At 42.9% G+C, this 15,456-nt stretch overlaps 1 protein-coding gene across 1 annotated transcript in view; it reads left to right on the top strand.

Moving 5' to 3' along the window:
* The first annotated feature begins 1,612 nt into the window (after positions 1 to 1,612).
* The window catches only part of UBE2O (ubiquitin conjugating enzyme E2 O), a 563,443-nt gene continuing 549,599 nt past the window's right edge, over positions 1,613 to 15,456 (top strand). Inside the window, exon 1 of the mRNA XM_085616919.1 lies at positions 1,613 to 2,027. Coding sequence (XP_085473045.1) covers positions 1,662 to 2,027 — 366 coding nt within the window. The 5' untranslated portion in view covers positions 1,613 to 1,661. The remainder of the gene's footprint in view (positions 2,028 to 15,456) is intronic.

Consider the following 15,456-nt stretch of genomic DNA (forward strand, 5'->3'; position numbering starts at 1 on the left):
CCTTCAGCACCAAGGCGATGTTTTAAAATAGCCAGTTTTCTTTTTTCAGTGTAATCTTCTCCTCCAATAGCTTCCACGTAGGCTTCAAACCCTTCTTTCCAACGTTTCCATTCTAATAGTGGTTCATCAGGAGATGGCAAAAATGGAGTGGGAGCGTTGAAACCTTCCATTTAACTGAGGATGAATTTGTTAAATTTGTTGGATTAATGTGCCTTCATCAAAATACTTAACTAGATTTATATTGGCAGTAAATGAATTGCCACCTTGAATTAGTTTATTGCTCCTAAAAGAAACATTAGGTACATGAACATGAGATACAATCCAGATCCACGCTATTGCATAAGTATGACTTTTTCACTTTAGATCAGCTTGACGCTTGATGTATTTTTTACTTGCCACCTTTGTAATTTGCTGTGCGCATCAGCGATGCACAAATACCATGCATGAAATCTCTCAACATCGCGTTATCCAGTTCACTTTATATAGTTGCAAGCTAGCGCGTTGATTGACTCTGCCCACGACTAACTACTTTTAAATAATTGCTGTGCGCATCAGCGATGCGCAACTGCCATATATATATAGCACTGTAAAACTCATTGTCCAGATCGCGTTACATGTAGAACGCAACACTCACGTTGCGTGCCGATTGCCAAAAGTATGGCTGACAACGTGATGACGTGATGCTTCACGTTTGCGCATGCGCATAATAGAAGACCGTGCCGATGAAGAAATTAGTTGAAAATCTTTAACAACCTCACTGGATGCTTTGCAGAGATCTGATTTTCAGGAACGCGTTAATAGCGTCAGAGGCAGTTCGTAAACTTCGGCTGTCGTGTCGTTAGAGGCAGACCGTTCGCAGATGACAGTATCTTGATCTGTTGATTGCAGGACTCCAGGCTCACTTCCTTGGTTTTCCAATCGTCGCCAATGTAATAACGAGATGTCACCACAAGAGAGGTAAGATAATTTGATGATTTATTATTCAGAGAATAGCATGACATGCATTCATACGAGCCTGGGCCAAACTGTCACTGTCGGAATCCGGAACACGTAAAGTGTTCTAGATTCCAAAAATCAGCAGCAAGTCATGTGTGTCAGCCCGGTTGAGACAGCCTCGCGGGCTGGCGTCCGTCTAATTGCAGCCGGACCAGAATACTTCACAGGTCTTTAAAAGACCATTTACTCGTTAATGAGGCTTTTGTTGTGTTTTCACCCCTTTTTACAGCCACTCTGCCTATGGCTGGAAGACTTAGCCCCCCAAATCTTTTTCAGCCCCCCGCAAAATTTGGCTCTAGTTGCCCGCCTGCGAGTAGATACATCATACCACATTCAAACAATCGCCCCTTTCGAGCCAACAGTCTTCAATCATTCGTGCATTCACATTTTTTTTCTTCATTGTGTATCAAACTGCCGTGCTTCTAGTTATGAAAGGTGGCTAAAAAGAGAAATAAACATTAGACTTTGTAGTCTTTCTTTGATTGCTACAATCTTCCCCATTGTTGTCCTTCTTCCATTTTTCCACCCCTAGCAACAAGCATCCTTTGACTCCTAACAACGGCGTTGTAGGGCGTTACGTCAGTGCGCCAGCTGCGTGACGCGCCCCTCCCTTGGTAACCGGCGCTCTGACTCAGACAGCTCCCTCTGTTCTCCTCAGGACCAAGATGGCGGACGGGGACGAGTTCGCGGCAGGCCCGGACCAGCTCCCCTCTGATATACCTACTGTGCCCCCCGGTGGCTCTTCGTCCCCGTCACCAGGCTCTCCGCCGCCGTCATCTGGCTCTCTGCCGACGGCAGAGCCCACGCTGCAACGTATGTTCTTCTCTCATGACCTGGTGTCTGGCCGTGTTCGCGGTGCCTTGCGCTTTGGGCTGGTGCGGCTCATTCACGGAGAAGATTCGGACGAAGACGAGGAGGATGAGGTCGGCAGCTCTGCCTCCGAAGAGGGTCCTGCGCAGCCTCTGCGCAGGGGCTACGTTCGGGTGCAGTGGTACCCCGAGGGCAACAGGCAGGCGATCAAGGAGAGCAAGGTAAGATGTGTCTAAGGACAGGCGGGAGTGGCAACTTGGCAGCAGAGATTCTGTTGACAGGACGAAAGGCCGTATGGTGTGCAGGAGTAGGAAAAGGTCGCTAAAAGCAGTTCGTGAATGAGATATGGGTTAGCGGTATAGATGAAAGCAAACGGTAAAGGCTAGGTGGGCGGTGAGGAGTGTGCATTGAAAAACAATGGATAGATAAAGAAGGTTAGAAGATGCATGAGGGGAGCACTAAAGGAACGAGCCATACATCAAAAAGTGCTGGAGAGTTCGTGAGTAATTGTGTCTTGGAAAGTATGTTTTGTATTAATCGCTGAAAGAGCAGTATTTCAAGGAAAATGGGAATTAGAATGACAGTAAGCAGAAGGTTAATCGAAACTAGATTAGGCCGGTAGAGAGCTGGGTAGATGGGCGAGGCACGAGCAATTGGGATTGGGGGCGTTCAAAATGAGACCGCAATCAGACATGAAAAGCCTTCTCTGGCAAGCATTACAATGGGGCAGGTGAAACGCATGGAAGGAGATCGGGGAACAGGGGCGCAGTGTTTAAAAGGGATAAATGTGCAAAATACATAGGATGAAGAGAGCAAGTCATTGCGGTAATTGAGTGTTATGTTTTAGGAATGCACGAGGCGGCTGCAATATTTGTGAGGTATGATGGAGTTGCATGGCAGTGGAGTGAGACAAGACACTTGTAAGGAGGAGCCAAGAAAAGATTATGAGAACAGTCCTTATGTAAAATAATGCATGCTAAAGTAGAATACAGGTGGTAAGGTGCAACATTAAAACACTGATGTTCTGTTAGACCCTGATGTGATCTAACATAAGCGACTAGTCTGGAACATGTACATGACTGCATGTGGGGGAGAGCAACAAATATAGTCAAGTATTTGATAAGGGGGCAGCTCGAAGTCAAGGTTGCTGGGTAGGGGGTTAATTAGAGTAGAACTATATCTGTTTAACACGCTGGAGAGTCTTTGGGAATCTGAGTGAAAGGTGGAAAAAAGTGTCTGGAGGGAAAATGCACTTGCAAACACTCAGATTTTCGCATGAGCAAATCTACACCTGCATATTTGCTCATTCTAAAATGCAGTTCCTAAATATTTTCTAGGAGTACTGTTTCTTGGCCTACATCTGTAAAGTCTTGTGAATTCACGAAAGTCATATATCTGCACTTAAACCAAGGACATGGGTGCACTTTATTTAATAATTGGGCCCCCAATTAGGTCTGTCTTTAACCATGACCTTCTGTAATTATTAAAATGTTGTCTCTCTCTATCGGCTAGCTTCACTGTGAGTGAACGCATTCTGTTCTTTCACAAGGAGCATATTGTCAGTCGTTTTGTTAAGTGCCTAGAACTGCTGTGCAATGTGTGCTTTTTGAGACCAAAAATGTTTTTGCTTTTGCCAATGTTTGTTATAATGGTGAGGGCCCGGCAGCTCCCACACTATTAAGGTTTTACAAAAACCAATCCAAAACAAATCACGCATAGACAAAACCAGAAGGCTGACCTACTGGTTTTACCAATGCTTGTTTATTTTTGTTTCCCATAATCTTATTAAAACTGGTGACACTCATTTTCCACGATACATTTTTTGGGGGAAATGCTAGCATACATCAATACATTTTACTAAATGATGCTGCAACAAAAAGGTACCTTTCAGTAGTTTAGCGAAATGTTTATACATATTTTTTTTTTTTTGTGAACATTTTAGTTTTAAGGCAAAAATCATCAATCTTGCTTTCAGGCTCCTACAAATATTTGCATCTAATCGGAGAGCATTCTGGGAGCAGTATACATAGCCTCATATTGTTAAACTTTGCAAACGTGTGTGCACATTTTTATACTCTAACCACTGTCAGTAGTGCAGTCTGAGCTTGCATTTACTTACAGAGCTCACCCTAATAATAAAGGCTCTGCATTAATGAACCATACTTACAGTAGGGGGTTGGGCCTACTTGTCCCAAGGACAAAATACACATGAATCATCCATCTTGCTTTCAAGCTTCTGCAAATATGTGCATCAAATCGGAGCATTCTGGGAGCATTATACAAAGCCTCATATTGCTATACTTTGAAAACGTGTGTACACATTTTTATACTGGAACCACTGTCAGTAGTGCAGTCAGAGCTTACAACATTTACTTAGAGCGCTCACCCTAATAATAAAGGCTTTCAATTAATGAACCATAAATACAAGTTTGAACAGCATTAACATATGAACACAAATATTACATTAACTGCAGACAGTTACCTTCCCTGATCAACAATGTGGCACTGCAAACTGGCAGCCAAAGGGTTTGTGCTGCAGAGGGTTAGGCCTACTTGTCCCAAGGACAAAACACACATGAAAACTTGCTGTCCTGGGCGTCGGGCTACAGGAATTCCACATCGCTGTATACAAAGTAATGTGGATTATGGCGGAATTATTTTCTCTTTGACTTTTTACCCCTGGGGGTAAGGGTGATAAACATGCATCTCATTGCCTTTTCAATGTTTGACATGTGGTACTGTGTTCTGTTGGGTAGAGCAATTACTTATTGAACAAATGAATTCTAGAATTGAAGACATTGCCGTGCCATTTCTTATTGGCCATCAGTGCGCAGTAAGTCATCTGATCATGAATCAAGACACCCCTCAATCAATATTCAGTTCGCTTTTATATGTATATTTATGTAAATACATCTAGTATGACTGTCGCATGCATAAATAGAAAAACATACAATATAGAAAATGTGACTTTAGCGAGCCATGTGACAAGTGCATGTGTGCTATACACAAAAATAACAAAGAAATACAAATTACATTAACAAATAGACAATACATATAAATGTGGGTCCGTCCTGTCTTATCATTTTGGATGGTGGTCTCCCATTGCTCATTTGCGAAGTCATTCAGTTATTTTGGTCTGCTCTCACCAGCAGACAATCCAGGCCCTCGAAGTCGACCTCCGTATCGCACACAACCTGAGGCCAGGGGGCCCCCTAGATGGCTGACTGACTTGCGGAAGGGTAACAGAAGCAGCAAAATGTTAACTAATCTTGAGGGAAAGGCGCTGTCCAACAAGGTCTATCTCCTTAGAGACCACCCCTACTGCTCTGGCCGAGGAGGAGCCCAAGTCTATGGGACTCAAGATTATATTGCTATTTTAACACATGGATACTGCATTGTAGAGATTTAACTTAGTGGTACCAGTTGATATATAGAAATTAGCAACCTTTGCAAAGAGTCTTGCCACTGCACGTCACAATATTTTTATTTTTAAACTTTTTGATATATTGGAACTAAAGTGATTTTTGTTGAAACTTACTAATATTCAGCAGATGGTAGGTTGTGGTACATGTGACAAATCTTTCATTATGAGGATATTACAGCAACTTCATAATTGCACGAGTCCAGTGACCCCAAGTATAGATTGAATCTTTTGGCATAGTGAGCGAGGAATCCCTGACTAAGCATACTGTTTGCTTTTTGGGTGTCTACTACAGTGTTAACTAGTTGCTTTAACCTTTGCTAGTATTCCACCCTTTCGCTTTTATTTTTCCATAGCCTACATTGATTCTACATTGAATCCCAGGAGTTCTATACTTTTGAACAGGGTTACAACGGACTTTTTTTTTTTTTGTAAAAAAAAATTATTAGTGAAATAAAAATAAGGTACAAGGCAATAATGAAGCAATAGTCTGGGCCACAACAAAACAACACGTATTGCAATACAGGAATCACTCGATAAGCAGTGTCAAGCCAGTGCAGTAAACATCTGATACTAAGGGATAGAGGAATACAAACAATGCACATACCAAGTGGCATCTCGCTATCGCATCAGTAGTTACATGCTTCAGGGCAAGATCGTTGAATCACTTCCAGGTTCATCCAACAATAGACGTCTTTCAAGTTGCAGTTCAACTAAAGGAGACAAACCTATATCGCCCCTGTATTTATTCCACCTCCCCCACTTGTGGTCCCATTTCTTGGGCCCCCCTCTATGCTTGAATACATCCTTTTCGGCAATCATTGCCCTATCCATGTCAATAGCCCAATCTCGCAAGCAGGGGCCGTCCCCACCCCCATCCCTGCGCAATGTTGCGTTTTGCGATGGCACGTCCCAATGAGGCCCATGTTTGCTCGGTCTGCGTGAGATCCGTGGCCTCTCATACGTTTAGGAGGCACAGCTGGGGGCAGGCCCTCACTGTCTTGCCGCCCGCCCTCTCCATCTGTTTTGTAAACCTTATCCCCGTATCGTCCCACTATTGGACATTCCCATAAGATATGGAACAAGGTGCCCGTCTGGTTACAATTACGAATGCATATGGGATCAGGCCTCCTACCCAACTTAAACAGAAGCTTTGCATCAAAGTACACACAGTGAAGGATTTTCAGTTGGACTAGGCGCAGTCTCATTGGGATAGCCACTTCCCTAGGAGAAGCCAGTACATCACGCCAATCCTTGTCATCAATGCTCCCCAGGTCCGACTCCCACCCATGCCGCAGACGCATCATAGGATCTGGTCGATTATTTAGCAGTTTTTATAGGTGAGGGAGATGGCCTTTGTGGACAATCTGTCCCCCAGTGAAAAGGATTCGGGCAGAGGAAGTTCCTTGGGCATAGCGGCCGTGACCGCATGACTGATCTTAAGGTCTCGATGTCCGCTCATGACCAGGCATTTAATTTTCGTAATAAATACTTCTATAGCCTTAGATAAACGATACTTTACATAGCACTTTGAATTTATTTCATCCACTCATTGACAGACGCTGGCTTGTTTCTGCCCATTCGTTTCCGGCCAATCTTGTGTCACTACTATGTCAGTTCATTACTCGGCACTTTTTCTATTTTGTAATCACGTCTGTTCCAGAGCGTTTTTGTTTTTTTTAACCTAACTAACTTCCTTAATGATGACGGGGCCGCACATACTAAACTCATAGGATACCTATATCGGCTTATGTTTACAGAATTATATTTTTCTATAAATTTCGTTAGTTTTTATTATAAACCTAAATTTAGTTTGGCCATTGTTGTCTTACAGACTGGGCTCATGATTTTGGATCCTCTGAAAGAATCTTATTATTCTGCCCGCCCGCAATTAACCACGCCAGAGGTCAGTGTGGGTCGAAATTAACACCACACTGAAAGTAGGTACCCTTATTATTCTTTGGTGATAACAAATGGATCTTAATTTACCGAATACCTTAGGGGGCTGAGAATTATTCACAAGTTCTCCTCTCTCTTCTTAATTTACTTACAGCGGTCCCTTAATAGAAAATTAAGGTCTGTACTATTCTGCATAATATTAGTTCAATGAATGTTGGTCACGGTGCACTGGTGGCACATTTGGAGTTATTGGTTTTAATAGAAGAAATAGATTTACGGGTGAATAGCCACATAATAAAATGCTAACGGACACATAAAGCACCGGTTCTTATTTTGATTATTTTCCTTGACAAATGGTTATAAATATCAGAAATCTACCTCTCTTTAAAACTCTTGTATCAGTCCATTGAATATGTTGGATTTAATGTTCACAGTATACACAGTCAATTTTGACTGATATGGTGGCGGCATGTAATGTACCATTATCGGCAGTATGTGGCACACCGATGGATGCTTTCACATACCATGAGCTTTAAGTTCTTATGTACACAGTCACTGCTATAATTTTGGGTGTAATGTCGTAGAACGTATATAACTATGTACCATTCTGTCCTGAGATAGTGACTGTAGTCTATTCTTTACTTAGCCTTGAAAAAGTCGCATGTTAATTGAACGTGAAGCGACCAAACACGTGTTGGCTTTGGGCTTACAAACAGTCAATAGAATATCAACCGAAGGAACCTACATATGAATTAAAGAGTGAAGACTTCAAGATATACAATTTGTGCTGCTGAGTTAAATAGTCCGCGCCCAGGCAGTCCAGACGTTCGAAAGAAAGCGCTAGTTTTGGGGGCGGACACCCACAGCATGCTCGGTAGGCACAGAGCTCCCAGCATGGCCCCCCTACCTCAGGTGTCGGTCCCCCCCTCTCCCCCCCCCCCCCCCCCACCACCACAGGTAGGTCACATCCACGGCAGAAATGAAGACTCTCCTCCAAGGGTATCAGCGAGTCACCTCGGTGCCACCAGAGCTGCCGATAAACTGTCTGCGCTCCTCTCTAGGCTAGGGCAGAGTGCGGCGCCGGCCCAGCCGCAGACAAATCCAGTTCCCTATCAGCACAGTGCCCACAGTGTCCAGGCATGCGGGCTGCAGATCTCCGGTTGCAAGCGGCTGTGCCCGCGACCCTCAAGCAATCCAGCCGCACCAAAGGAGATCCACTGCGGGGGCTGCGCAGTCGCAGCTGATCCACAGATGCGGGAAGTGCCACGTCGTCCCCTTAAATCAGGTAAAGAGTCGCCAGCAAGGCCGCAGCCGCGAGGTGGATTAGCGCCCACCCTCGGAGGATCAGCAGGGCACTCCCAGGCAGCAGAGACTGCCAAAACACTCGGAGCGCGATTTCTCCGCAAGGGCTTCTCCGATCGAGGACACTCCTCGTACAGCATCTGGGCACAAAGTCCGGGTCAGGTAGGCTCACCCACTAACATGACAGGCCGGGGCACGATGTAGAAAGTCTTATTTATCGGGAGTGGCGTGGCGGAGCTCGGCTACCATGCGGCCATTCCCTTCAGCAGTTGTCCACGCCCCCCCAACTGACCTCTTTTGAATTTGCGACAATTCATAGTCCTTAAATACTTTCCATGTCTCTTTGAACATGAGGTTCACAAAAGCGTACCTTATATCAGTTTGTTTGTCTGCAGATGCATCTTGAAGTGCCTATACCAGATCCTGCAATTAAATTGTTTCAGGTTTTTCACAGGTATTATTTCTTCACTTCACTTGTTAGGCTGCGCATGCACTGTCTTTTGAAATGCTGTATCTACTCTAAGAGCTTTCAGCATGCCCACACATTTCATTCGTTCCTTCGCCTGACTTTCGAAATTCCTTTTTGGTTTCTTTGGTCAATAGCTTACATTTGTCCTGCCTTTTGGCTGTTTTTTTGCCGCCCTGGAGACTGGCCCCGTTATATGGATCAGTTCACTACAGCCATTTGTGTTAGTTACAGCGCACTACTCTTTCTTTTGTCCCAGCTCATGTTCAGAGCCTCTCTTGTTTTGGTTAGTTTGTGCCGGTTCCACTTCTGAGGCGCACCTCCTCTCACATACTGCAGAGGAACAGTCAGCGGACAATTGCTGAAGTCTAAAATCATGACCCTAAGCTTCATGCATTGGACCCACGTTAAAATTGTTTTATCCAACTGCCGTTCCCCAGCTTTGATCCCTTGCTCGGATATGAATACGGAGGGACTGGAGGTTGCTGGACTGTGGAGTTAGAGGTGAGGCGGAGGTGGTGGCGGCGGCAGCATTTTTTCTTTCCTTCGCACCGCCCTCTCCAAAGCACATAGGTACTTTTGCACTGTCCAATGTTTCAAAGAATGCGTTTGTCGAGTGCAGCATTTTTTCTTTGTTTCGACCCGGGCATGCATTGCCGCTGACACTGCCCCAATTAATTATAAGTAAGTTGTCTAATTGTTCAGGCCAACAGGATTACTGTCCTGATGATGATCCCAATGATTCTTTAATAGGGATCGAAACGTCGTCGACATTTTAAAACACAGTGCACACAAACAATCCTGTGATTATGTGTAACGGTTGTTGCTACAGATCATGCTTGTCTTATCTTTTACATTGGAGTACAAGCAACTCTTTCTTTTTCGCCTGTTTGCTTTGTTTTTTTAAAATTGTTAATTTGTCATCTTCTGTGTATCTGTGATTTTTGGATACAGGACTGTATCCCACTGTTCATTACTTTCGTCCTTTGACAATAATTAATAATTCTTATTAAATTGTACTATCCGGTTGGATAGCGACTATATAGATTTGATTTTGTTCTATGTTCATTTCTTGTTTCTTGAGCTTCTAATCCTACATCACCAAGGATAGTGCGCTGCATGGCTAAACACTTATATGGTCCCAATGGTGAGACCTATTGGCAATGCCAATGCTTGTTTTATTTGCCAACAATATTGCTCCATAATGCCTTTGGGTAATGTGCTTTACTCGCAATAGTTCTTCTCCCTATAGTATTTTAGCTAGTTGTCCACCACAGTGGAATCTTGTTGTGAGAAATTGATGTGAAAGGAGGGTTGTCTTGACTTTACCCAGTGGTAGAGAGTCTCATTTTAATTAAGGCTAGTACTCATCTACCAGTATTGTACTTCAGCGGTAAATACCAGTCAGCCCTGGAATGTGCTGAAATCAAGATCAGTACTCCCTTTTTGTTGGCATTTAGTCTTAATAAAATACGTCTTGGTATCTGGTAAAGCGGATTACATTTACAGACTAGCAGAACGACCAAGTACTTCTTAAACTGAAGACAATGTAATTTCAAGCCTTTGATGTCATCAAGATAATCCTTGTAAACTTTAAATGTCTTTACACATGCTTCTAAAACCACGTTTTCCCCTTATGATTCTTTATTGTATGGCACAACCTGCAGACTTTGATGCACTAGTGTTTATTTGCTATAGTCTGTGGACTCCTATCAAAATATGGCCAAGATGGCTTGAGTAGTTGCATAACCTGTTTCAGAGTACTTTAACAGAAGTCTGACCTGGGGCCTGCCTTTCAGGCAGTATAGGAATATGTGGTTTGCAGTGCACTGAGAAGAATACTGCTTGTCTGAGCAGCCTGGAGAAAGTGCTGTTAATGATTTTGTTTTTTTTCTCTTTTTTTTTTTTTCTTTTGTTGCATTTCAGAGTTTCTGCTGCATAGAATTACTGTTTTTTTTCGTTGTACCACAAAATAGGTATAAAGTCAATGTGAAGTCTTTTTTTGCTGACGTGCAGGGCACATGGTGCATGCAGCTCCTCTGATAATTGAAAGAATAAGGCTTTGTCTGTATACACAGTGCATATTCCAGCAACCCATGTAATTCTTTCAGTCACCCAGTGTTCCCGAATGTTGTGTGCTGACCATGCATTCTGATTTAGTTTTATAACGGAGATGTTTCTTGTTTGGCAGCAATTTTCCTTTCTCCACCACCACCTGCCCTTCACGTTTTGTGTGTGATTTGTGTGGAGACCAGTGGAGGTTACAGCTGGCGTCAGCCAAGCCGTGGCTGAAATATAGTAAATACATCTTCATTGAAGTGTGGCGAAGAGGGCTTTATTTATCATACCTACCTGTAGAAGTGGAAAAAACATTTTAAATGGTCATCCGTAACTAAATTTGTGTTGTTTACCATAACATTTCTCTTATGTAGCACTTCACACCATGTGCTTGCTTTCTCTTAAGTCCTGTAAACAATGGGTGTTACTATTGTCCCATTTCATATTAATCCATTTACTGAACTCTGATGTATGGATAGAAGGTTGAGTGTACCTTGCTGAACTTTGACATCAACTGGTCTTCCTGACAGTTTATACTAATGTTTTGTTCAAAGTTTTTATGAATTTTTAATTCTGTGTAGTGTTTCATTTATTTTGAAGAGCTCTTGTAGCTCAACCTTCATTTTTCTTTCGCTGCCATTTCAATCACCTTTCCTCAGTCAAGAGAATAACTAAACATTTATTCATCAAAAGTGTGATGGCTAATTACACAGTTTAGTGTCTGTGGATGTTCTTGCCTAGCCATGGAGTACTAATATATGGGCAGTGCTCTTTGCCTGTAAAATGATGGAATGGTAATTGGGAAGTTTAAGCAAGAGACTGAGCAGGAAGTACAAACTGACCCTGGTTGGGGCTTTGTGTGAGTAGAAATGGTGAGGGAGAGAGAACAGACGTATCTTGAGTTACTCGATTAAAGTATCTATTAGTACACCTGGTCATGCTTTCACTGAGAAGCTAATGCAGCAGTCACTACGTTTAGTGAAGATGAACAGACTTATTTTGATCCAGTAACACATAAGCGTGCGCCCTTTATGAGTTGAAAACTTATGACCGCTTCTAGAGAATTCAACTTATTTTTTTTGTACACAACGTATGTAGAGACCTATCTTATTCCACCTTCCTTGTCACCATAAAACTGTTGGGTTGCTACCCAGATAGGAAATTAAGCAGGACTGTGCTGGAGGAGATTGTACCTATCTGAGACATGAGCACATAGTAGTGTTTGTGACATGAAATCTTGCAGCTAGTAGTGCCTGCTTGCAGGACTGTGGATGCCGAGGTAGGCTAAGAGTAGCCTATTGTGGAGACTCCCAACTGTAGCAACGGTTTCCATTTGCTTTTACCATTTTTTAAGCGTGTTGCTACCCATTGACTGGGCCTTAAATTGCTGTAGTCTGAACGTGGTTGAAGGATCTTAATGTAGTACTTAAAGCCCAGAGATGAGCTTTCTGTTGGTGATGTAGCTCTGCATTTCAATGAGTGATTAGATTGAAATGGGTGTGTTGGGATTGTAGTACTATTCCTTCTAAGGTGTGCTGGAGTGGCTGGATCTGGCATTATGCACCTAATCTGCATTGATATTTTTCCTACCCACAGCATTGTAATGGGGCTAAAATAGGTTGTAGTTCAGATAATTAAAACGTTGCTAGTATCTGAATTGGTTTTTAAAGTTTGGCTTTGTTTTAGGCCTTCCCAGGCATATGTATAAATAACCTAATTAAATGCAATGGTATGGAAGAAGATGCCACCTGACAGTGAGTGACATAAGACCATTCTGTGGACTTCTAACAGTCGCAGAATTATCCCTGTTTTAAATTGAGCCTGAAATGTTATTCCAGGCAGAATATAACATTTAAAGATTTTGTAAAATGTAATCTTTGTGCTATTTCGCACAACAGGGACCAATTAGGGGGCGCTAGTTCGCCTCTTTTGTTCCAGGTACTTATCAACTATGCAAACAGCAGGCATAGTTGCAAAAGGCTAGTTTAAAACTTAAGTTTAAGGTTTTTACGTATTGTTATATGAACTTTGAAGTTCCCACCCTGTCTTTAGCGACTGCTTTGGTGTTTGCAGATTATGCTGGTTATATGAAGAAACTCTACTCAATATTATTTGAAGCTGCCCTAATTCGTTTACGGACTTAAAACTCATTTTAGTAAGATCTGAATATGTAAATGCTAGAATGCCTTGTGTATTATTTTAGTGTTGATAACTTGCAGTTAGTTGGGATTGAGGGGTTCATTGATTTGGATGTGCTGTCTTTTAAAATCATGCAAGACTGTCACAGTTTCATTCAGATGTGCTTTGTTTAAGCTGTGTTTCTTATTGGACCAAGTTACTAGTTGATGTGAGTGGAAAGGGAGAGTTGGGTGATGGTGTGTGAGTGCAGCATGAACAGTGTGCAGAATGAGTGGTGTTCATGTGAACTGTGCCAGGTGAGCGATGGTGCAGTATGACTGGTGTGCAGGTTGCATGGTGTGGTGGGTGAATGCTGGGTAGGAGGTGGCTGAGTGCAGTGTGAGTAGAATGAGTTGTGTGTGAGCAGAGTGTGAGTGCAGGCTGAGTGTCCAAGATGAGATGTGCCGCAGTGCAGGGTGAGCAATGTAATTGTGCAGGGTGAGAGGAATGTTGAGTGCAGATTGATTGGTCAACATGGGCGGTATTAGTGGTGTGTGTGGGTGGATTGTGAGACATAAGTAAGGAGTGTAGATGCAGGATTATGTGTGTGCTTGCAGAGTGTTGGTGCTGGATGAGAGGGGTGGGTGAGTGGTCTCTAGTGGTGTCGGTGCAGGGTGTGCGCTGCTAGTGCATTATGCTTGTGCCGAGTGAGCAGTGCTTGTTGTGCATAGTGAGCACAGAGTAAGTGGTGTTCGAGTGTGTAGGGTGAGTTGACTGTGTGCTGGGTGAGCATCAAGCATTAGTGGGGGTAGTGATGCGAGTGCGAACTGAAGTATGTGAGCAGTGTGACTGCAGGGTGAGAGTTGAGTGAAAAGTGTCTGAATGCAGGGTTAGTGGTGTGCGACTAGGGTTTGAGGTTTGATAGTGCAGGTTGAGCAGTGTATGAGTAGAAGTAGATTTTGGTGTAGTGTGAGCTAGCTGTGTGCAGGGTGAGCAGTTTGTGTGAGGTGTAGTGTGCATCTTGAAGTGGGCGAGTGAAGGAAGGGCAGTGGTTATTTTAGGCGTGTGAGTGCATATCAAGTGTTGTCTGAGTGCATGATGAGCAGTAGGTGGGTGCAAGGTGTGCGATGTGAGTTCAGCTGCAGCAGCATCATCAAAATAATTTAGTTAGGCCAAATGACCATAAAATGCAAATGCAATAAATACATACAGTACAAAGTAATGACCACCATTATAAATGCACATTCACATAACCTATGAATGTCCATATAGAGTTTTTATAAGATATCCTCCAAGGGAGAAATGGACTCAAAACATAAACCATCCAAAATCCTAAGAACTAGGATAAAGGGGCTCTGCCATGTTGGATGCCTAGTCCATGCCTATCTGTGGACAACTAAATCCTAAAACTGGTAATTTTGATATATTCACAATCTACTATCGGATGGTTCAAATCCGTTTTTATATAGATAGGAGAATGTCTCCTCTAAGGATGTGGGACTCGTGCATCGAAATTAGAAAGGAAAGGCATTAGTCTATGGTCGACTGACTCCTTTTGTTGGACAGTGCTCTTGACAACCCATAGTCAAGCAGCAGTATTTCTAAAGCCTCATTTCTGAGATGTGTATGTACACCTCAGTAGATTCTTCTTTGTCTCTGCCCTGCCCATAAAAAGAATGTATAAATTCAGATAAATATAAAACCAAGTATTCAATATTTCCTTACTGCAATAATTTAAAATCCTATTAGTTAAAATGCTCAGTTAAAAAAGAGGGATGGTATCTTTGGACCCTCTGCAGAGATTTTACTACGGTGCAATTGTGTTTTTAAACTAAACTGTCAAATTGGTCGCCTCACTTCTCTACATAGAAGTGCCTTCCCCCTATATGGATTGTATCCATTTTTATTGTTTTGAAAAAGAAGATACTGGTCTTGCACCTAGAACTGGAGGCCGCAGAAGGAAGGGAGATGAAGAGGATGATAACAAATGATTTATACGTATGAATCAATAAAAAAAAAAAAAGTTAAAACAATACAAGCCATGTCCACGTGTTTCGCAGTGTTGTCCATACTGTGCCCTCTCCACCCCAATATGATTTGAGTGTCCGGTTGTGCGCTGGCTGTGAGGCATGGGATTTGTAGATATATTGGGCAAGTGAGTTCTCAGAAGGTATTGGATAAATATTTTAAGGAGGGGCCCCATGTCTTCTCAAATTTAGGGAGCGTTTGGTCTATGACTGCTGTTAGCTTTTCCATGCTTAATCGATCCCAAGGTTTGTGCAGGAAGTTTAGGTGTGTGGGTTTAGAGTCAGTTCTGCATCTAGATAATAAAACTTGTTTTGCTGCAGATGATGCCAAAGTAATGGCCCTTCCCCTAAGGGAGCAA

The sequence above is a fragment of the Triturus cristatus genome, chromosome 7, assembly GCF_964204655.1.
Source record: "Triturus cristatus chromosome 7, aTriCri1.1, whole genome shotgun sequence".
NCBI lineage: Eukaryota > Metazoa > Chordata > Amphibia > Caudata > Salamandridae > Triturus > Triturus cristatus.